This window comes from Emys orbicularis, chromosome 1, assembly GCF_028017835.1.
Source record: "Emys orbicularis isolate rEmyOrb1 chromosome 1, rEmyOrb1.hap1, whole genome shotgun sequence".
Taxonomy (NCBI): domain Eukaryota; kingdom Metazoa; phylum Chordata; order Testudines; family Emydidae; genus Emys; species Emys orbicularis.
Window position 1 is genome coordinate 130,732,793 of NC_088683.1, and position 24,344 is coordinate 130,757,136.

The window sequence follows — 24,344 nt, forward strand, 5'->3', positions numbered from 1 at the left end:
ATAACGTGATTTTAGTCAATTAGGCATTAACGTGCCATCGCGGGTAAAATGAGGGTCCGGCTGTAGAATCTTGCCTGTATGCTCGGGGTTCTGCTGATCGCCATATTTGGGGTCGGGAAGGAATTTTCCTCCAGGGTAGATTGGCAGAGGCCCTGGAGGTTTTTCGCCTTCCTCCGCAGCATAGGGCAGGGGTCGCAGGCTGGAAGATTCTGTTGTGGGTGGGTCAGCTTTTGTGGCCTGCATCATGCGGGAGGTCAGACTAGATGACCATATTGGTCCCTTCTGACCTTAAAGTCTATGAGTCTATGAGTCTATGAGTCCATGACAAAATCTTAACCTTAGCCATTAGGCATTGCTGCATTTCTTGCAAGAAATGCGTTAGGTGCCTAACTCCAGGAGAGGGTTCATGGTTGAGAATCCCAAATGGTGACAGGTGCCTCCATCCAGCCCAAACTTAGATGCCTACATCCCTGAGAAGGGTGGAGCTTAGCCCCCACCCCTCTCAGCATTTGCTATTGGCTAGTTCCGGCACAGCTTGCTGGCTTTTGTGCTGCCCATTCTCAGGTGCATGTCTCACCACATGAATTGTACATCTAACTCAGGGCTGTGAATTCCACTGTGTGGCAAAGTGCCTTACAGTTAGGCATTGCAACACTGAGCAATGTAACGCCTAAGTCCCTTTGTGGATTTAGCCCCAAGTCCTTAAACCAGAGCTTAGGTGAGACGTAGGTGGGCATGAGCCTTGAACTAGCTCTCTGCACAAGGATGAATTTCAACCAATAAGGGGAGAAAGGGTTGTGATGTAGGCAAGAGTAGGTGTAGTCATGAGTGACTCACCTTGTTCCCAGTCCTGGAGGCAAAACTCTAACAAGCTGGAGCTATTTTGTGTGCGCATCTGGCCTTCTGATACTTGACAAGGACAAAATGAACTCAAAAAGAAGACACTTTTCAGCCTGGGTATGTTAATGAAACAAATGACCAAACCTCCATGCATGGAACATGTCTTTATTAAATAGGCAAGCAAGCACAGAAGTATAATGTGTAGTGCTTAATAGTCATACAGTACTAAAAATATAAAAATAGAAATAAAATTTCACTGAAAGCAGTTTCACTCACAAATATACAAGGAAAGGTGCTGTCAAGCCACATCATGCCACACCACTTGCCAATTGCTGCATTGACAGGTTATTTTCCAACAGAAGCAAAATACTAAAATCTGCTAGTCCTTCCTCACCGCTTTTGGTGAGATATACTATAGGGCTAGCAAAACGGGCCTCCTGCAGCTGAGAACCTAAAAATATAGATTTTTAACTGAAGGATCAAATAATTCTGTAGAATCTCATTGTTATGGTAGCCTGCGCCAGGTTAAGTATGTAACTATCCACAGGCATATCAGGGAAATAAAAAGACTTAGAAAAAATAAACTCGAATCCTGCTTATAAATCAGACTATTAATGGCTGACAGTCAATTACTGCAACTGTATTCTGCATAAATACCATTGCTTGTGTAATACTCCCATCTGCTGGAGTATTCTTAAAATCTCTTCTTCAAGACCTGCTAGTTCATTTACGTATTTGTACCAACATGTACATCCATCTTCAAATTATGTCTGAATGGGTCTAAAAGTGCTAAAAATACTAAGTTCCCTCAACTCCCATGATTTCAATGAAACTTGAGGGTGCTCAGAATCCAGCAGAACACTCTCGTTACCTAAGAGGATCATTCTCAATGGGTGAAACTCAGACCTGTGTGGAAGACCAGCACGTATCACAGAAACCCTGGGAGAAATGGACTCCTAACCATAGGCCCAGCACAAGCCCCATGCACCACTTACAACTCACTTACACCCTATGCTGAGGGCTTGAGTGAGACTTAAGTGCTGAACAGGCCCTTGTGATGGCCCGCCCTCTTCACAGGGATGAATTTCATTCACTCTGTATACAGCCACTCTTATCAGACATAAGAGCATGTATGCGTGGAGTGACAACCACAGTTATGTTTGTCTTGCAAAGTATGCCAGCGAATGGTATCCACTCAGAAATCCTACAAATAATGGAAGTGCGAAAATTAAAGGAAACCCCCATCTTTATCCTTTTAATTTGGGATAAGATTGTTTTGTCCTTGACATTCCAACTATAAAAATAAATGTGACAGCTAACCCCTGAGATCATTCTAGCATACAGTTTGGTTTGGCCTATTACTGATTTCCTTCTGAAATAATTTTTTATTTGGTTTACTGGATTTTATTTAGGTTTCCAGTAAAAAGCTTCTATAAAATACATTAAATAATCAATGTGGGGCTGAAAAAGTGTACATTCTAGTTGCATATATGATACATACCTTATACTTATATAATACATTCCATAACAGCTGAGTATTCTTGTATTATCTATGAAATTCTTGCATGTTGACAAAAGATTAAAATGCTGAAGGATAAACAGCTGTTTAGGATCAAGAATAATAGTGTTTCCTATGGTTTACTTAAATTTTGTTAGTTTTTAAGTCATGTTACACATAATAGCTACAGTAGTTTGTCCAGCAGGTAATAAATGAATGCATAAAGCACTTCTAGCTAATATTTGGATATTGTATGCATGCATGTTTTTTATAAATAAAAGTCAAATGTGAGGTCACACTTTCCCATCTTCTGCTTATAAACTAAATCAAATTTCTCATTCATTGAGACAGTGAAGATGTCTTTCCATAGCCCAACTCGTCCTGAAATACAGAGAAAGAGCACAAGTCAGACTGGTGACATGACAGAACACCGGCTTTTCTAAAATTATGTGTCTGATCAGATGGGATACCGGGCACCTCCTGTCAACTGCAGATCAACATCTACTCACTTTTACTTCAATGACACTTGGGGTGCTTAGCCTCTGCAAGAGGTGTGATTCATTCATACACCCCAATAAATCCCTTTGAAGCCCTCAAAATAGGTGCCACATTCCTTTTGTTGGCCATCTGCACAGGGGTGAATTTCATCCCGGAAGCATTCATCCCCTTGAAGGATTTGGCCCTATATCTTTAAATAACAATAATAGGTACCACATTTGTTTTGACCCCTATTATTACATTAGAACCCCAATTTTACGAACTAATTGGAGATTGAAGAGTTCATAACTGAACATCTCAAAATTACAGTAGGTCCGGTGCAGACATTGCAGTAATGTTCACGGCCTCGCTTTCTTTTTAAACCACTACAAAGGGATTTCCAATGCACTGAAGACAGTGAAATGGGAAAGGATGTTCACTGTTTTTCATCAATGCCACTTTTATTACATAATTTTTTTTCCATGTCAGGAAAAATGGTTCTTATAACTGGTAATTCATAAGATTGGTGTTCATAAAATAGAGGTTCTACTGTAACTTAATTGTGGATTTCAGATCTCACTGCAGACGATGGTGGTTTAATTATCCCCTTTTGAATCAGGGATGTATTTACATGGTTGCTGAAACTTCATCACGCATTGGTGGAAGGATACACCCAGAAGAGAATAAAATAACACTAAAGATCATTAAATGCCTTTATTTTATGTTCAGTAGATGTATAAAAGGTGTTTATGATTGCACAAATATAATGAGGCAATTTCTCAAAGATGAGTGAATACCTAAATTATGCCTACAAAAATGTGCATTCAGGTACTCAGTTTGTGCATTTAAACGTGAATCGTGCATGCATAATGAGTGTATGCACATTTTCTGTGGGTACAATTTAGCCATCCATGTTTGAAAATTTGTCTCCTTGTATAAAATATTTTTACTTTCCCACTGAAACCAACTAATAAAATGACCTGAAAACAACGTCAAAGTTGCCAGTCAAACACTCTGGGCCTCATTCACCACTGTGTCATTCTGGTTTTATGCCACTTTAACTCAGTCAAAATCAACTGGAGTAACACAGAGTTGAATTGGGCTCATACTATATAATGAATCCATTGCGTTGGGCCTTAGATTAATTCTCCTCTCACTTACAGAGGTTTAAGTGAAGATTAGCTCTATTCAAATCAAGGGCGTTATACTGCTGTAACACGGAGGAGAGTCAGGACCATGCTACCACAGAACTTAATCATATTAAGAAGACCACAAATTACACAAAGGAGACCTGATGATGCATTTGATGCATATGAGAAACTCCTAGTTAATATAATGAAAGTTGCTCATATATGATAGCTACATAATTGGGGCCAAGGACATAATTCAGTAGCGTAGCTGGGGGGGTGCAGGGGAAGCAGCCGCTTCCCCTCAGCACATTTTCCAAAAGCGGCGCCTTAGTTAGGGGTTACCATGGCTCCAGCGGGCGGGGCCCACGCTCCGCTCTGAAGCTTGGCCTGCCGGGCCAGCGCTGGGCTCCTGCAGGCAAGGGGTGGCAGCACAGCCGGAGAAGCCATGGGGAGGGGGCGGCACGGCCGGAGGAGCCATGGGGGGGGGGGGCACAGGGGCGACATGGCACGGCTGGAGGAGCCATGGGGGAGGGCTGTGGGGGGGGCACGGCACAGCCGGAGGAGCCATGGGGGGAGGGCGGCGCGGCCGGAGGAGCCATGGGGGGGGCCGTGGGGGCGGCACGGCACGGCCGGAGGAGCCATGGGGGGGGGCGGTGCGGCCAGAGGAGCGAGGGGGGGCGCAGCATGGCAGCCCACAGCGCGGCGGAAGGAGCCATGGGGGAGGGTGGCGCAGCCGGAGGAGCGAGGGGGGGGCGCAGCAAGGCAGCCCGCAGCATGGCCGGAGGAGCCATGGGGGGGGCGCGGCGCAGCCGGAGGAGCCAGCCCAGGGGGGGAGGCATGGAGCGGCCGGAGGAGGAGCCAAGGGGGGGCGCCTTTTTAATGTTTACTCCCCCTGCTCTTAGAACCTGGCTACGCCACTGACATAATTATCTGTGAGCACTGTCAAAAAGTTTGCAATGAGTGTCCCACCAACTGCACAGTGACTTGAAGTTAGTTATTACACATGACAAATGTCATTTTGCGAAACAGTAATTTTCCTAGTACCCCTGCAGATATAATTCACTACTAGAGGGGTTTTTTAAATCCCCAAAGATCAAGGCTTTGAAATTGACTGAAAATGCTTAATCTGACAGTTTTTGACAAATAAATGCTGGTACTGGCTTTCCTGTGTCAAACAGGGCAGTGAGTACTATTAATAAAAATGTTCTTGCAGTCATAAAAGTCAGGTATTGATTTCAGTTGTGTTCTAGCAACACTTATGGGACAAATACAGTATACTGTGCAACATAAAATCATACATTATCCTTTAGGTAATAAAAAAGGATTCTTCCTTTGTCTCAAAAATAAAATTGAAGAACCTTGTTATTCCTGAATCTCTCTAATGATACTTTAGGTACAAATCACAAGTTTTATAAATGGAATGTACTATAGTGTATTTTACTAGCATCTATTTCTCAACCATATAGACTGATAGCTTGTCAAAAAGTTACCCACCTGGTTTATCATTTGAATCATGCAACTGTGTAATTTATGATGTGATATGAAGCAAATATAAGTAATATAGCTAATCAAAATGCTCTGCTTTCACAGCAGCTCTGGGTTTTCTTCAGAGTAAAGATCAATGTGCTAAAAGAAAAAAATTAAAGAACCAAAATAAAGCAAAATAATAAGGTAAACGTAGTTGATAAATTAAAAATATTTGGAACAAATTACAGTAAACTGTGGTTACTCCTGGGGGAATTCTGCGACACTGCACAATTCGGGGGGGGGAGGGGGGTCCTAGAGGGTTCATGGCAGCTGCAGTTCCCAGCATGCCTTGAGGGAAGGAGACAGCAGCATGCAGGAAACTCCACACAAGCCTGGGACCAAGAATCAGGCTGTTTCTCCCTCTGGATCCCTGGGCTCTGAGGGGTAGGAGGGTGGGTGTCTGGGCTGGGGGGGCCCCGTGGCTGGGCTCTGGGCTGGAGGGGGTGCTGGCCTCTGGGCAAGGGGGAGCCCCCACGGCTGGGCTTAGGGGGGGAGGAGGTGAGGGTATCTGGGCTCTGGCAGGGAGGGGGTGCGGTTATCTAGGCTGCAGAACCCTGTGGCTGGGCTCAGGGGGGTAGGGGATCAGGCATATTGGCTGGGCTCTATGGGGGGACGTGTTGGGCTGGGCTGGGGGGGCGCACAGAGAAACAGGTACTGGGTTATCATAGGAGTTTCTTTAACTCTATTCCTGGAGGAATTTTTGTGTGTATCTGTATTGTTACAGACATACTTGCTGGCAGGTATTTTGAAATAAATTACCAAAATAATAGAAACTGGCATGATTATGTAGTGTTATTTTGACAAATAAAATTTGCAGAATTTTAAAATATTGTGCACAGATTTTTTATTTTTTGGTGCAGAATTTAATTATTTGGCGCAGAATTCCCCCAGGAGCATGTGGTGTTATTGCTACCGTGCTATATCACATAAATGAACAGAGGACAAAACTGCCATTAATGAAGTTGCATTTTGAAGGAACAAAACATTGCAAAAGCCAAAAACAGCAATCAAAATGAATTCAAAATAAAGAATTTTAATAAAAAGCAGACAGCAAATAAATGACCGGGTACATAGTTGACTACTGTAGCTCCCTCCTCTACCACAAAATAAGAGCTTATGTACAGTGCCTAGCACAAACGGGTACTGATCCCTGACTGGGGCTTCTAGGCTGTAATGTAAAACAATAGACAATAATAACAGCAACAGGGTAGGAGCACAAAAGACAGACCATCACCCTGCACCTGTTCTGGATGCCATCCAGACAGGCTGGTTTACAGAGACGCTACTGTGACCTCCAGTTGAGGAGTGGCAGGTTGTGGTGTTCTCACCACAGCCAGTCTCTTTCCTCACGACTGCCAGTCAAAAGGCCAGCGAAATCACTCTCCATAAGAGCCAATCAGGGAGTGAGGAAGCAACAGCACCAATGCCATGGCCTCATCCCTTGCCCCTGCCGAGCAGTTGAGCCATAGATGGGGATTAAAAGGAAGGTACCGCTGCCTTTGTCTCTCTCTCCCCCCCACCCTAACTGAATGGCTAGGCCAAATTCTAACTTAACTATCCTATTGTACTGAAAGGCAGTACATGAACTGGCAGAGGAATTGATGGTATCTCCGCTGTGTTTTCCCTCCAGGAGAGAGGTCATGGCTGTAAATCCCAAGTGGGAGTTAGGCGCCTAACTCCTTTTGAGGGGCAGGGTTTAGACCACACCCTTCTTTTGCCATTTCCTATTGGCTAGCTTAGGTGGCTCCTCACAGTGTGCTGGCTTTTGTGACTCCCATTCTTAGGCACCTAACAGTCCCCATGCACTGTATAGGGAGCCTGGGTGCCTATGTCAGGGCTGAGGATTGCATTAGGTGGCAGGGTGACTAAAGTAAGGCACTGCAATGCTGAGCCAAAGTCTCTTTTGTGGATCTAGTCCTGGGTATTTTTTGCAGTGAGCTATATCGCTGACAAAGACAGAAACTGAGGGGAAGGGTGGGGGGAGGAGTCCTTTAACGCGACCTGCTAACTCATGCGAAAACTACAAACTGCTTTGTTTTCACTAGGATTTTACCTCATTAGTTAACTTGAGCTAAGAATCCCCCTTTTTGGCCAGTGAACACACGGTCTATGAGGTAGGTGAGAATTATTATTATACCTGTTTTCAGATAGGTGAACGGAGGCACACAAAGGCTCAAGGTCACTGAGCAAGTCAAATACAAAGCAGGGAATGAATCTCAGGAACTCCGATTCCCAGTCTGCTACTCGAATAACTGCACTGCCTCTCTACAGTATACAGGATGTCTTTCCATGCCAGGCTTGCAGAGTAACAGATTTTTCAGATGAAAATAAGGAGCTGCCTTATGAAGACTGATCACATGCTAATGTCATGCCAATATTCAAAAAAGGCCAGTGGGATGATCCAGATGATTGTAGTTAGCCTGATGTCAGTCCTGAGCAAAGTCATGGAAAAAGCTGAGACAGGATTCAATCAATACAGCACTAAAGGAGGGGAATTAATGCCAGTCAGCATGGATTTTATGGAAAATAGATCCTGTCAAACAAGGCTGTTTTCATTCTATGATGAGACTACATGTTTGGTTGATAAAGGTAACTATGTAGATGTAATATACTTACACTTTTGTAAAGCATTTGACTTAGTATGACACAACATTCTGATAAAAAAAAATTAGCACTATACACTATCAGTAGAGCATAGAATAAATGGACTAAGAACAGGCTAACTGATAGATCTCAAAAAGTAATTGTCATTGGCAAACCATTATTGAATAGGGATGCTTCTAGTGAGGTTGGCAGGGATCATACTAAGCCCAATGCTGTTCAGTATTTTTATCAATGATTGGGAAGTAAAAATAAAATCACTGCTTATAAAAATTGTGGCTGATACGAAGATTGGCAGAGTGGTAAATAATGATGAGGACAGGTAATCGTACAGAGTAATCTGTATCACTTGGTTACCTGGGCACTTTCAAACAAAATACAAGATCACACATCCAGGAATAAGGAATGCAGGCCGTACCTACAGAATGGAGATCGGTATCCTGGGAAGCATCGACTCTGAAAAGTATTTAGGGGTCATAATGGATAAACAATGTGAGTTCCTAGTGTGATGTTGTGGCAAAAAGGGCTAATGCTATCCTTAGATGTATAAACAGGGGAGTGGTGAGTAGGAGTAAGAAGGTGAGACCAATATTGGGATACTGTGTACAGTTCTGGTGTCCATGTTTTTAAAAGGATGTTGAAAGATTGTAAAGGGTGAAGAAAAAGCTACAAAAGTGATTTGAGGGCTGGAGAAAATACTTACAGAGATATAAAGAACTCAGTCTCTTTAGCTTCTCAAAAAGAAGATAGAAAGGTAACACAGGGAGAAAATACCGGATACTAAAGAGCTGTTTAATCTAGCACAGTGGTCTCCCACCTTTTTATGCTCAAGATCACTTTTTGAATCTAAGGGCAACCCAGGATCTACCCCGCCCCTTCCCAGAGGTCCCGCCCCTACCCCAAAGCCCCACCCTGCTCACTCCATCCCCCCCCCCGTCACTCACTCTCTCCCACCCTCACTCACTTTCACCGGGCTGGGGCAGGGGGTTGGCGTTCGGGAGGGGTTGCGGGCTCTGGGCTGGGGCTGAGGGGTTAGCAGTGTGGGAGGGGGCTCTGGGCTGAGCCTAGTGCAGGGGGTTGGGGTGCAGGAGGGGGTGAGGGGTGCAAGCTCTAGGAGGGAGTTTGGCTGCAGGAGGGGGCTCCAGGTTGGGACAGAGTGTTGGGGTGCAGGAAGGGGTACAGTGTGCTGGCTCTGGGAGGGGGGTCAGGGCTGGGCCTTGGGGTGCAGGATGGTTTGTGGTGCAGGAGGGTCTATGGGGTGCTGGCTTCAGGAACGGGCTCAGGGCTGGGGTGCTCCCTGCCTACCCCGGCCCCACACCGCTCCCGGAAGGGGCCAACGCACCCCTGCAGCCCCTGGGTGGGGCATGTTGCTCTGTGCACTGCCCCTCTCTGCAAGCGCTGGCCCCACAGCTCTCCCGGCCAATGGAAACTGCGGGCACAGTGCTTGCAGGCAGGAGCAGCGCACGGAGGGAGACCCCTGCCCCCCGGGGGCCGCGGGACTGCACTGGCTGCTTCTGGGAGCGGCGTGGAGCCGGGGTAGGCAGGGAGTCTGCCTTAGCGGCAGCCACACTGTGCCACCGGAGATTGAGATCGACTGGGAGATCCTATAGGATCGACCAGTCGATCGCGATCGACTGGTTGGTGACCACTGATCTAGCAGATAAAGGTATAACAAGAACCAATGATTGGACGCTGAAGCCTGACAAATTCAAATTAGAGATAAGGCACACATTTTTTACAGTGAGGGTGACTAACTATTGGAACAAACTACCAAGGAAAATGATAGATTCTCCATCTCTTCTTGTCTTCAAATCAAGATATCATGCCATTCTGGAAGAGATGCTTTAGTCAAACACTAGTTATTGGGCTCAATGCAGCAGTAACTGGGTGAAATTCTATGGCCTGTGTTATACCAGAGGTCAGACTAGATGATCTAATCTAATGGTCCCTCTGGCCTTAAAATGTAGTGGTTATCTTTGCTGATGCTAGATGGTCACCTCCTTCTTACAACCAGGTTGTTTTTGTTGTTGTTTTTCTCTCAATCAAATGCCTCTTTTAGGGCCAAATTTATCACTTATATAAGCAGAGACAACACATTTAAAGTCAGTGGTGTTGCACCCACTTGCACCAATGCTGAAGCTGGCCCAATACCTTTAAAATATTTGTAAATATGCAAAGTTCATCCTGGATGCTTTTATTTTCTTTTAAATCACGTTCACTCCTTTGTCCCAATACTAAATGGTCAAAGTTCCTATCAGACTAATGATAATTTTCCCTATGTTGTTTCAATAACATTTTACTGTAGATTGAATTTAAGACAATAATTTGCCAGCACATCCTGTCCTTTATCAGTCCATCACTTATTCTTTTGTGACATCCACCTGAAGAAGTTACTGTGTATATGACACATACCCCGGCCAACTGGAAGGGCTTCTGCATTACAGCACTGATCAATGAGTTGATGGCAATGTTCCACCATGGATTCCAGCTGTGCTTTGTCATAAGAAACTCCCAAGAATCTCACCAGCTGCTCAACCATTGTTGCAAGGTCCTGTAAGAAAATATTTAAAAACAAGTAAAAGTTAATAGACTTCAGGATTAAATATACAAATGCAAAAAATGTGTTGAAGTGGAGTTAAGGTTGCAACCGCAAAATAGCATCCTGTGCTGCTTGTGCCCTTCCTGAGTGTGAAAGTTGAATCCCCCAAACTCAAATGCTGGAAAACCAGCAAATGCCAGGGGCAGAAACATAGATGCCTAGGAAACCTTAAGTGCCTGCAGGGCCTGGTGTGAATTTTGTGAATCGAAATGGAGCCAAAACTGAGACTTCGGTGCCTAAACCCGTGACTTAGGTATCTACATCTGGTATTTAAGCACCTAAGTAGCTTTGTGGATCTGGCCGTAAATCCTTATTAAGGCTCTTAAATAAATTACCTGATTTTCAGAAAGTGCTGAGCAACTTCACAGCTTACATGAAAGTCAGTGGATGCTGCTGGTGATCAGTGCTTTGAAAAATTAGGCCACACATTTGGGAGTTCAAGTATGGACTCAGGAGTCTGACTTTAGACTCCTAATTTGATGAATCTGAGTCACGAGCAATATCAAGCAATAGACAATTCTTTATAATATCTGGTTTACCTTGTGCATATCTTCATACTTGAGGAAAAGTACATTGGAGTCCATGTGATGTTCCCAGAATTCTTGCACATGCTCAAACCATGAACCATATCCTACTGCAGAGACAGAGAACATTATAACGGACAAGGAATATGATCAATATTGTTATGAGTCCCTCTTGACAGGAACTGAGGAAAATAAGTACATTTGAATGACTGAAGCACTTTATACTTCCAAGGAAATTTTGTTTGTTTCTGCAGTGTTCCTATGGCTAATAAGGAACATCACTAAAATAGAGTATAGTCTCCATCAGTGTCGATGAGATCTTAACACCTTCACAGAGAGCTGATTTGCCCTAAAGCAGTGGTTCTCAAAGCCAGTCCGCCGCTTGTTCAGGGAAAGCCCCTGGCGGGCCGGGCCAGTTTTTTTACCTGCCGTGTCCGCAGGTTCGGCCGATCGCGGCTCCCAAGGGTCGCGGTTTGCCGCTCCAGGCCAATGGTGGCTGCGGGAAGGGCAGCCAGCATGTCCCTCAGCCCGCGCCGCTTCCCGCAGCCCCCATTGGCCTGGAGTGGCGAACCGTGGCCAGTGGGAGCCGCGATCGGCCGAACCTGCGGACGCGGCAGGTAAACAAACGGGCCCAGCCCCCAGGGGCTTTCCCTGAACAAGCAGCGGACCGGCTTTGAGAACCACTGCCCTAAAGGCATGTTATTGTGGCTACGCATTCAATGCAAAAGACCACCGTGTTGCATGGTGAGCACTCTTTTGAGCTCAATAATACGGATGCATTGCTCATGAGTTGAAAGGGAGCCAGCAGAAAAAATGTGCATGTAGATTCCCAATCACTATGCACATAGGTGTGCGCAGCCCATTTCATTAGGGTGTGCACCCAGGGAGCCCCGCCCTAGCCCCACCCCATCCATTCCCTCCTACTTCCTGCCCCCTGACTGCCACCCTCAGAACCCCCAACCCCCCCGCTCCTTGTCCCCTGACTAACCCCTACTGGGACCCCTGCCCCTAACTGCCCCCCAGGACCCCACCCCCTATCTAAGCCTCCCTGCTCCTTGTCCCCTGACTGCCCCCCTAGGACCCTACCCCCTACCTGTCCCCTGACTGCCCCGACCCTTATCCACTCCCACGCCTATCCAACCGCTCCCCGCCCCCTGACAGGACCCCCAGAACTCCCGACCCATCCAACCCCCTCTGCTCCCTGCCTCCCCCAACCCCTCTCCACACCCCTGCCTCCTGATAGCCCCCCCCCCAGAACTCCCAACTCATCCAATCCCCCCCAGCTCCTTGTCCCCTGACCACCCCCTCCAGAGGCCCCCCCACCCTAACTGCCCCCCCAGGACCCTCCTTGCTCCCTGTCCCCTATCTACCCCCCGCCCCCTGACAGACTCCGGGACTCCCATGCTCCATCCAACCCCCCCTGCTCCCTGATTGCCCCCTCCAGAGACCCCCCGCCCCTAACACCCCCGCCCGGGATCCCACCCCCATCCAACCCACCCTGCTCCCTGTCCTCTGACTCCCCCCACCCCTTATCCAACCCCCCTGGCCCCTTACCATGGCATGAGATGAGGCTCCTAGCCTCCCCGCAGAGCCAAACGCTGCCCCGCAGGAGCGCACGCAGCCCTGGCCCCCAGAGCACTGCACACGGGGCAGCATGGCTCCAGGAGAGGGGGGAGGTAACTGCCTCCCCGCAGAGCCAAACGCTGCCCCGCGGGAGCCCGTGCAGCCCTGGCCCCCAGAGCACTGCACATGGAGCAGCATGGCTCCAGGAGAGGGGGGAGGTGTCTGCCTCCCCGTGGAGCCAAACCCTGCCCCACGGGAGCGTGCAGCCCCGGCCCCCAGAGGGGAGGGAGGGAGAAAGGCGGGGGTGGGGCCGGCAGCTTGCTGCGCTTGGCCAGGCGCTCTGGCCGGGGAGCGCAGACCCTGCGGCTTGCGGCGCCTGAAGAGGGGGGCCATTTGCCCACCCCTGCATTAGGGTGTGCCCAGGCACACCCGGCACACCCCGTGCGCACGCCTATGACTATGCATATTACTGAATGGGAATGAGAGGACATTCCTGCAATTTACATGTCACACTACATTCCACTTCTCTTTCACTTGGCTACACTCAGCAGAAAGTGGAGATAGCTTCGAGGGAGAGAAGTGTAGATGGTCTAAGAAACCATTATCCACATTTGATAAAAGATTCCTCCTCACTGCATTCCTATGTGCAATGCAATTTCTAGGGCAGGTCAACATTTTCTTCCTTATTTAAGAAAGTATTGAGGAAATGGCCCTATACAGCCAAATGTTGTTCTGGAAACAAGAGTGAAAATCAAAAATAAAAATCTATAACCAGGAAATTCTACACAGTTAAATCTTTCCCCTCCCCAGTGCCCCAAAATCTAAATTTACTGTCTTGTTTCTGTTGCTTTTAAATTGTCTAGAAGTACTTCTGCTCATCCAAAAGAATATCAGTACTTAGGGCCAGAACTTTATCTCACTTACACTGGTGTAAATCCAGAATACATCCATTCACTTCAGTCACTTTACACCAATGTAATAAAGATCAGACACTGGTCCCTGTTAACTATGAAAAAAATGTCTTGCTGCTAATATTATCAGAAGAAAATATATTTGGGTACACAATCCAGGCAAAAATACATTCTGAAAATTTGTTCATTTATCAGTTTGTCATCTATCATAATTTCTAATGAGTACTTCAAATCATCAAGAAGTAGGATCTGTGCAAAACAGGTGAACATTTTTCCACATTTTACACAAACATCTTGTCATCTGACTATGGGCAATTTTCTTTTCAAATGATGTTTTTCCATGAATTCAACAAAGTAGCTATTCAAAATGAGAAAATATTCCATTTCTGAACTTCGCATTTTTAATTTGGTAATGGGCTCATTTTTACTTCACAAAGGGGCTTGTTTTCATGTGAAAATTCACAAAACACAGGTCATTTTTCAGCAAAACACACCCATTTTCAATGTATATAACGGTATGTGAAAAACTGGCATTCTGAGTACTTTCTCATTATGACTATTTCACACACCACTAAATATGTGTTTACATTAGGGCTACAAATTGATGAAGCAAAAAATGTCACGCAGGACAGCTCAATACTGGCTGCTCCTAACCCAAGCCGGGTGGATTTGATGGTGCAGAGCAGCAGCCATTTAAGATAGTGATGACACGTTATCATTATCTTAGGCCTTGGCTACACTTGTGAAGCGCGAGTGTAGTCGCGCCGCCAGCGCTGCGAGAGCTCTCTCGCAGCGCTGCAAGTACTCCACCTCTCCGAGGGGAGTAGCTTGCAGCGCTGCGAGTGAGCGTGCAGTGCTGCAGGCGCTGATTACACTGGCGCTTTACAGCGCTGCACTCGCTGCACTCGGGGGGGGGGCGCGTTTTCACACCCCTGAGCGCAGCAAGTTGCAGCGCTATACAGCGCCAGTGTAGCCAAGGCCTCATATGAGGAAAGCCTCTCAGATCTTCAGGGGATGATGCTACAGAATGAGGCTGTTCTCTGACTTCATCCTCATGTCCTGAAACTAAAGAGCAACCATGAAGAAAAGGTATGTGGAGGGGTTTCTACATGGCCAGGAGGGGAGAGGGATGGAGGGAGAATGATGTCATGTTGGCTCAGTCCTCTTCCTCCAGCAAAACTTTGGCCAAAGGAGCAGGTTTTCTTCTCCTTTCATTCCCACCCAGGGAAAAAAAACTGAGGGCATGACATGGTCCTTAGTTAAATGTATTACATTATAAAAGGCCCAATTTGCACAGTTATAGGAACATAGAAACTGTTATAATGTTTTACTGACTCTGTGATGTTGGGATAAATCACATACCTGGGGCAAGATTACTGAACCTGGTACAGGAAGGTATATATTACACCTGGAGAGCTCTTGCCCACAAGAGAGGAGAGTTGCACCTCTGTGGAATGTTCCCCTTTCCCCCATCTCCATTGGAACCCCTTCACAAGGCTCCAGGATATGGATGGGGCAAGTTGGAGATGAAATGGCACGGATAGACAGTGATTCTCCCCCATGCTGCAAACCCACAGGAGAAAACAACAATGGTTTATAAAGCCTGTTATTAACCTCCACTGGCTCATTCTTCCTTCCTATGGAACCCTGCAGTTGCATCCAATGACTACTTCAAAGTTCAGCTCCAATGGAAGCTTGCTGCCTGGGATCCAGCCCTTGCTACACAATGATTTGATTAGCAGCTAATGGGTTGTGTTAACTGGAGCTGCTGCATGATACATCCTTGTTGCATTACTAGCCTGAGCGTCAGCAGCACTGAGTTTCAACCTACCCTGACGGGCCAGCTAGCTTGAGTTTAAAGCACTGACTGCCTAGAGCTAGAGATTTTTGTGTGTGGATGGGGGTCAGGTTTGGGGCAATACTCAATTCATAGCTTGAGCTAACAATGCAGTATAGACAAGCCCATAGCAACTGCCATCGCGAAACAGGCCAATAGTCCATCTTGTTTCCTACAGTGGCCAGAACCAGATATTTCAGAGGAAGGCATAAAACCTCGATAATACCCTTAATTTTACGATACTTAATACCCTTGATTTTACAATACCACAATGTAGCTATGGTGTGCTTCACTGCAGATAGGCTGAAGGGTATTCCCACATAGTGCCTAGTCCCTTCTTCTTGACTATGACAAAAACATTCACTCTTCGCTTGGTCCAGTCCTGTGAGGAGCAGGGTGACTCCCAACAGGTGATGAGTGCTATCAACATCCACTGAAATCAACAGGAGCTGAGGATGCTTGGTAATTCCCACAAGGCACCGGGCACATTGCAGGATTAGGCCCTGATTGACCTCAATGGGAGTTTTGCCTGAGTAAGCTGCTGCAGGACTGAATCCACAGTGCCCAATACTGCAGGGTGTGCAGTTGTTTAGACGACATGACCATAGTTTGCATCGACATGGAGAAATTTTACAGTCTGAATCCATCCATTAAAAATCAGTTGGCAGTGCCCATGAAGCAACTAGAATATCGCCAGAAATATAATTATATACCTGTATTATAATAATACATGGAATGCAGAGGTAAAAATAAACGGATAACAGATTGCATCACGCACAGAGAAAAGTTCCTTACACTTGTCATTCATAAACCTTCGACAGAATTCTTGAAATGTTCCTCTGTAGCTCATGGTTCTTAGGGAGCGGTGAAACTGGTAATAGGACACTACCAAGTCTTTGGGGTTGCGAGCCATGTATATTACCTAGGAAAGTGAAAACAATCCATGTTATTAAAAGCATATTTCCTTCACTTCGCAAACCGTGCAAGCACCAGCGGGTGGTACAGCTAATCAAACACCAATTCATTTTTACCTTGGAATCGCCGTTATGGAGGTCTGAAGGCAAAAACCGATATGGTAGGTGGCTTTTTATGAGGCGAGGAGATGTGAGCTCCTAAAAGAAAATGGAAGGAGAAAACATTTCTCACGGCATCTAAGTTGGCTGGCATTCCTTCCTAAATTGTCAAATGTAAAGGTCCTTACTATACTGCTTTACATTCACAAACTCACTGCTAAAACTAATGAGATCGGCAACATGCTATTGTAGACAGTCCCATCATACCATTCCCTCCATAACATATTTAAAAACATAACAAAGTACAATAAAACATTACAATAAAATTCTGAATCATTAAAACAAATTGAGCAGGTCAAGTGACAAAAAGGACAAAAAAATGGGATGGAGGGGAATGGTAATAAATATGGGGATTTAAAAAAAAGCATCTGAATGCTGAAAGACTTTCAGTGAAGTCAACTGTACCTTGATGATGTCCAGACCAGGCTGAGGATACTCTAGGACTGGAAGCTGTTCATCTATATTCATTAATCCAATCTCATCAGGGTCAGCTCCCTGACTCACTAGATATACCACTTCCTGTAGCAAGCCTGTGCCTCCAAAGATAAATCAAATAACAAAAGAGACGAGATTGTATTATAATCCTTATTTAAACAGAAACATCTGAAAGGAAAGACCTACACATACAAATAATAACTATGTCCTTAAAAGTTTTCTGAAAACTAATACAGAATCTAGAGCTACTGTAAGTGCTAATGATATTGGATCTATCCCTCCAGCTGTGTTTTAAACATAAGATCTTCTTCCTTGTAAAATGTTCAAGTTATTTCACTGAGTAATTTAAATACAAATATTTAAATATAAATAGTGTTCCCAGCATCTTTAATCTCATAGCATTTTACCCACATTAGTCAAAATTCACAGTATAAATGTGAGGTAGGTAAATATTATCATATCCATTTTAGAAATGAAGAATTGAGGTACACAGAGGTTGTCCAGGGTCACACATGAGCAGCAGTAATGGGAACAGACCTCAGGATAATAGACACCCTTTTCAGTTCTAAATATTAGGCAACACTACCGCTTTGTATGCACACTGAGGTCTTATGTAGAGTAGAGTTTTTGATCTTGTTGTAACTTGAGAATTTATTGATTGTCAGTTAACTCATATTAACTATACAGGAACAACTTGTTCCTGGACACAAAGGTTTGTTGCTGGTGATGTTTCACCCTAGTCAATTAATTTGAGTACAATAGGACCAAAAACTCTAATCTAGACAAGGGTTGAAAGCATTGGCCCCTCCTCTTTCAGTTCTAACGTCAAAGAGCGTCTTCTCTGCAATGGTAGCTGAAAATATGCAAAACTGGACGCCCTTAAACCTTATCTTCTGGTTGGCAACCCAGTGCAATGTTCTATCAAATGGAATGGAACCTGTCATTTCCAACGTAGCAGGAAATTTAGTGAATTCTCAATTAGGATTTCTTAATCCCAAATTAGGTGGAAAAAAACTCAACCTCATCACTGCTGCACTTTAAGAGGTTGTTCAGTAAATGCATGAATGCAGGTGGTATGAAATCATAGCCTGGGAAGCACATTTCTGGGAGTTGCTTTCCAGAATGAGTCCTATAAATGTTACGACTGATGAGACCCATTTCACCTGTTTACCTGCCAGCTGAGTTCAGGGTAATTAGAATGACTTGGAAGAAGCTCCTTTATATTATGAACACCTATGTCAGTGACCAGTCTTGTGCTCCATTTACATCATCCCTTCAAACTCTTCACTCCACTCTGCATTCTAAAGCACAGCACATATTTTTATGCATTAAAATTAACATACATATGGCACACTTCGGTATTAGTCCTTGTTACTCCATGAGCACTACACTTTCCCTTATTAAACATTTATGACATGAGACATCTTGATCCTCTATAATTTATTTTTGCTTTCTAAATTCCACTTGCAAAGAAAGATGCTGTTACAGCAACCTCAGTCCATAAGAAGAAAATGTATACCTGTTCCGGGATCAACATTAGCAGTAGAGCTTTGTAAACGACTGTCGTCTCCATACAAACAAGAAGTCACATTCATAATACTCATGTGAATTTGGATTGGTGGGGTTAGTGGCAGGGACGGATGGAAGCTTGAACTCTGCAGCATGCTCCCTGTTGACCTTGTGGTTAACCAATCAGATAACTAAGGAGAGATAACTCTCATATGGTACCCTCTATGGCTGCTGTTGTATAGCCACTCCTGAAGAAGCCAGGCTGCTAGGTGAGAAGATGACCAGCAAACCACTCAGCTACCATGGCACTCTAGAGTTCTATATAGATCTTGGACCATCCACTGGTGTAGGAGGTTATGTTTCCTGCCTGTTCCCTGATGGGGTGGGTCAGCAAGCCACACTCTCCCATGGAACAAAGAAAAGGGAAATTGGAGTTTTAAAAAAATCAATGTTTCTGCCCCATATATTATATGCGGGTTTTCCCTCCACATAGGAGAAAATATGCTCTTAGCAACTCACATGTCCTCAAATTGTCTACTAGGCTTCTGCAAGAAATGTATGAGAAGTAGTAAGCTGTTTAGAGAGATTATTCTGGATACCACAGGGAGGGAAGTCTGGTGATTGTGTGCAGTGCAGACACTCAACAGTGCTTAGGCTAACTCATAAAAGTAAGAGGGTGGATCAAATGTCCTTTTCTTAGAAGACCAGTTGAAATTGGTGAATTTCAATAATAATAATCAGCACTTCTGCAGTGCTATACAACTTCACACCACCCTTCACACACCAACTGTCCTCGTGACATACCTATCCCTGTCTTACAGATGAAAAAATGGAGACAGAGAGGTCAAGTAGTTTGCCTCCAGCTAAGCGTAGAACTCAGAAGTCCCTGGCCACCAGGCTTACATTCAGGACATTGAACCATGCTTCTTCCAGTCATGAACATTCTGCTGTTTTTCATCTTACTTTTCTAGGTGCTGGGCCTGAGTCTCATTCACACTAAGACTCATTTACACTGCTCTGGGCTTTCAGGACCTCAGTATTAATGAGAATTAAGTCCCTTTTATTTAAGGGAAAACTTGCTGAGGTCTTCCTCTCCCTTAGCCCTAATCCAGCACTACCTCTCCTCACACCCAACACCCTCATGCATGGATACACTTATACATGCTTTATTCTGTGTTTGGTGTGGTTGTTTGTGGAGTTAAAAAAAATATTAAGGGCAATTACCTCAATACAAATATTTATTTAAAAACAAAAACATCCTTACATTTTTAGAATTTATTTTTAAACAAAACCTAAAATGATGGATTTAAACAAAGTTGACAGCGCACCTTTAAATACAATAGAACCTCAGAGTTACGAACACTTCGCGAATGGAGGCTGTTTCTAACTTTGAAATGTTTGTAACTCTGAAAAAAACATGATCCTCCTAGGGCCAACACCCCAGAAATAACAGTACAAACTAGTTTATAGCCATGCTGCTAATGGCTAACAGTGCGCATTCTGTGAACTACTCCAGAGGAAGTCACAGAACACTGAAGAGTAGTTAATGATGCTTCAAGAATGCTCAATTCTACTTCATTTTAGAGCAGCTATTCCCAGGGTCCTCCCACTGTTCTCTAGCCAATCTCCCCTTTTCCCATATAGCCATCTGGCTGCATACATATTTTGTGGAAGGGGAAAATGGCAGCTGTAAAGTAAGGAATACCCTAGGATATCTTCTTTCCTCCCCACGTGGCCAACTGTAGCTTTTTACAGAACTGTGTTTCCCTCCAAGTCACATAACGGGACAAAGCTGACCTTGAGCCCTTTCATATGTTCCTTTCTTAACCCCCTGTTTTTGAAAGTGTTATGGAAAAATACAATAAAGGTAGGCATATTTTTTCTAGGTATTCATAATGTTAACACTAGCAGTTTTCCAGTGCAGCCCGTTAGTCTCGCCTCTATTGATCCATCAGTGCTTGGTCAAATTTCAGCTAATACAATACAATAGTACCATTAAGACTCATATTTTTTTTATAGCTTCAGTAAATGCAAGTGCTTATTAAAATGAGGGATGTTAAAACTATTATAGACTGACTGAGCAAATGCTGTAAACAAATTTTCTGCCTAGTTCTGTTAATTGCTTGCAAGATGATTTTCCCTTTCCCCCCAAATGCTCAATCAATAGGAGTTTGCCTGAGAAGGACAGAGGTAACACTAGGGTTACCATATTTCAATACTGCAAAAAGAGGACACTCCACGGGGCCCTGGCCCCGCCCCAACTCCACCCCTTTCCCACCCCAACTCCACCCCTTCCCCAAAGTCCCCGCCCCAACTCCACCCCCTCCCCTGAGCACCCCGCATTCCCCCTCCTCCCTCCCGCCCCCCGGCTGCTGCTGTGCTGGGGAAGTTGCTTCGGCCCCCGCTGCGGTGGAGAGCAGGGGGAGCTGGGAAAGTTGGAGCCTGGGGAGGAGGCGGTCCCCTTACCATGCTTCCCTATTTTCCCGGACATATCTGGCTTTTTGGAAATTCCTCCCGGACGGGGATTTGAGGACCAAAAAGCCGGACATGTCCGGGAAAATCCGGACGTATGGTAACCCTACCCCAGAGCTGCTTCCCGCCCGCCCGCCGGACCCCCCCAGGCCTCACCTCAGAGCCACTTCCTCCCGCCCACCAGACCCCCCCCCAGGCCTCACCCCAGAGCTGCCTCCCGCCCGCCCGACCCCCCAGGCCTCACCCCAGAGCCGCCTCCTGACTGCCTGCCGGACCCCCCAGAGCCGCCTTCCACCCACCCACTGGACCCCCCAGGCCTCACCCCAGAGCCACCCGCTCTCCACAGGGCCCATCCTCAGCCTTCTCCTGCCTCAGTGCCCCCTCTCCTGACAGCCTGCCCTCCGCAGCCCCCCCACTCTCCACAGCCCCTGCCTCAGAGCCCCCACCCCCTCCCATAGCCCCCACCTTCCATAGCGCCTTCCACAGCACCCCCACCTCAGTCCTCCCCTTCACCTCCCTCCATAACCCCTACCCTTCATTTCCCCACCTCCTCCCATAGCCCACCCCCTCCACAGCCCCCCACTCTCCACAGCCCCTGCCTCAGAGCCCCCCACCCCCTCCCATAGTCCCCTACCCTCAGAATCCCCCCCACCTCAGAGTCCCCCACCCTTCACCTCCCTCAGGGGAGCCTCCACCCTGCTCCCAGCTGGACCCGGCAAGGCTGCGGCAGCTCAGGCTGCGGGAGGCGCTGCAGCGCGGGCCCTTCCCGGGTGGGGGAGCTCGGGCTCCCGGGAGCCGCCGCGCACCGAGAAACTTTCTCTGCGCCGGGACCCGCCCCCGGGCAGCGGCTCCGCCGCGGGGGAGGCAGCCCCGGCTGCACGGACCGCTGGCGGGGGGGCTCCTTGCACGTCCGGGACGGAGGGGGGAGACTGAGGCTCTGCCAGAGCCGCGGGGGATGCTCGGAGGAGGGAGAAGCGGCCGTGGGTCCCCCGCACCAGCAGCTGGCTGCAGAGACGCCACCGCTCCTAGCTGTGGGGCGCAGGGTTGCAGCAGCACGGGGGGTTGCAATCTACAGGCTGAGCGAGCTGACACCCCAAGAGGAGGGGGGCAGTGGGTAGGGTTATCATACGTCCGTATTTTCCGGACGTTTTTATATATTTAAAAAATCCTCCCGGACGGCAATTAACAACTAAAAAGCCGGACATGTCCGGGGAAATACGGACATATGGTAACCCTAGGTAACACTGCATAAGGACTTAAGAATCTGGTCCTGTGTGTTTAATAATTTGGCCTAACAATAAAATAAAGCTGTACTGGATGCCATATTTCCCTAGTTCTTCTGCTATGACTTACGTACTTAGGACCCACAATTCACATTTTGATTTGAATGGGAGTTTTCCTGAGTAAGAACTAAGGCCTACATTTTTAAAAGCGATTAGTGATTTTACCTCAATTTTTTGGGTGCCCAACATCAGACACATTAGAGAGCCTGATTTGAAGCAAGTGCTGAGCACTCACTGTCTGAAAACCAGGCCCATTTAAAGTGAAATCACTTGGGCACTCAAAAATTTGAGGCAACCAAAATCTCTAGTCACTTTTAAAAATTCAGGACTAATAGTCTTGCCCAGAAAGTCTGTGGCAGAGCCAGAAATAGAAACTACATCTCCTGCAGCCAAGTCTAGTGTCTTAACCATCAGACCAACTTTAAGGCATAAGATAAATGCTTCATTTACAGATCCAAGGTGGGTGAGAGAATATCTGCTGCTGAGAGAGACAAGACTTCAAGCTTTCACAGAGCTCTTCTTCAGGTCTGGGAAAGACACTCAAGAGTGTCACAGCCAAAACAAGGCAGAACAGATTGTTAAGCGTGAGGGATCAACACACATTGCAAGAGACCATTCAAGGTGAAATGAGGAGTTAACACCTCTTCAGTTGTCAGACAAAGGAGAGTTAGTGGGTTACAGCCTGTGTAATGAGCCATAAAATCCAGTGTCTTGATTTTTAGGGCTTGTCTACACCACGCAGCTTTTAGTGACAAGGCTGTGTACAGCCTTGTCACTAAAAGTCAGTGTGTGTAAACGCTCTTTTTCGGTACTTTGTCGGCACTTTTGCTGACAAAATACTTCCAGCCCCGTGAGCGGTGTTAGCTTTGTCCTCAGGAAAGCCGCATTCACACTGCCACTTGCGTCGGCAAAACTTTTGTCTTTTGCGGGGGGGCTTTTTTAAGTACCCGTGAAAGACAAAAGTTTTGTTGACAACTTCGCAGAGTAGGCAACGGGGTTTGTTACAGGGATTGGTTCCTAGGTTAGTGTTTCTGTGGTGTGGTGTGTAGTTGCTGGCGCTGCTGCGTATTTGCTTCAGGGTGGGGGACTGTCTGTAAGTGAGGACTGGCCTGCCTCCCAAGGTCTGTGAGAGTGAGGGATTGTCCTTCAGGATAGGTTGTAGATCCTTGATGATGTGCTGGAGAGGTTTTAGCTGGGGGCTGTACATGATGGCCAGTGGTGTTCTTTTATTTTCCTTGTTGGGCCTGTCCTGTAGTAGGTGACTTCTGGGTACAGTCTCGTTCTGTCAATCTGTTTCCTCACTTCCCCAGGTGGGTATTGTAGTTTTAAGAATGCTTGATAAAGATCTTGTAGGTGTTTGTCTCTTTGTTTGTTCTTCACTTGTAAGGTAACTCCCTTCTCTTCATGTGCCAGTATATTTATGCTTGTATCTGTAATTTTCACTCCATGCATCTGAAGAAGTGTTTTTTTACCCATGACTTATGACTAAATAAATCTGTTAGTCTTTAAGGTGCCACCAGACTACTTGTTGTTTTTATCCCCTTAAGTCTCTGCTATCTAAATGTAACACTCTACCATGGTGTAGATATACACAAGACCTATGATGTCAAAATAACAAGGAAAAAAATAGTATAAGGGCTCTGAATAGAAAAAGAAAAACAATATAAACCAGGTACATGACCATGTCCACAGATAATCCAGTCCTATTACTTGCTTTTCCAGCCTTCCCTCCAGGGCTTCCTTTTGGTGAAGATTACCTCTGTGACTCTGAGTGATTCAGAGGTCCTACCTAATATTAGAACCCTGGAACAGGGACCAGTGTTGAGAATACAGGAGACCTGCAGTCACAATGAGGGGAAGATCAACAGGACAGTAAGAAGCTTTGGGGGGAAAAATGTTCTTTATACACTATTCAGGGCACCTGGAATATTCTGGGTATATAAAATAACAGTAATAATCCCAGCCAGTGTTTACACTAATTGCAGGATCTATAGATCCTCAAATCTCAACTCTTCTACAGCACTCTTAGTAGGTGCAGGCCCTTACACAACTGTTATCAACTGTG

General features: G+C 46.0%; 1 protein-coding gene across 1 annotated transcript in view; it reads right to left on the reverse strand.

The window, feature by feature from the left end:
* Positions 1-2,606: 2,606 nt before the first annotated feature.
* Positions 2,607-24,344, reverse strand: part of SULT4A1 (sulfotransferase family 4A member 1) — a 35,055-nt gene continuing 13,317 nt past the window's right edge. The window contains exons 2-7 of the mRNA XM_065423352.1: positions 16,986-17,116; positions 16,539-16,619; positions 16,303-16,429; positions 11,212-11,306; positions 10,486-10,624; positions 2,607-2,719 (exon numbers count right to left, since the gene is read on the reverse strand). Of these exons, the coding sequence (XP_065279424.1) occupies positions 2,607-2,719; positions 10,486-10,624; positions 11,212-11,306; positions 16,303-16,429; positions 16,539-16,619; positions 16,986-17,116 (686 nt within the window). The remainder of the gene's footprint in view (positions 2,720-10,485; positions 10,625-11,211; positions 11,307-16,302; positions 16,430-16,538; positions 16,620-16,985; positions 17,117-24,344) is intronic.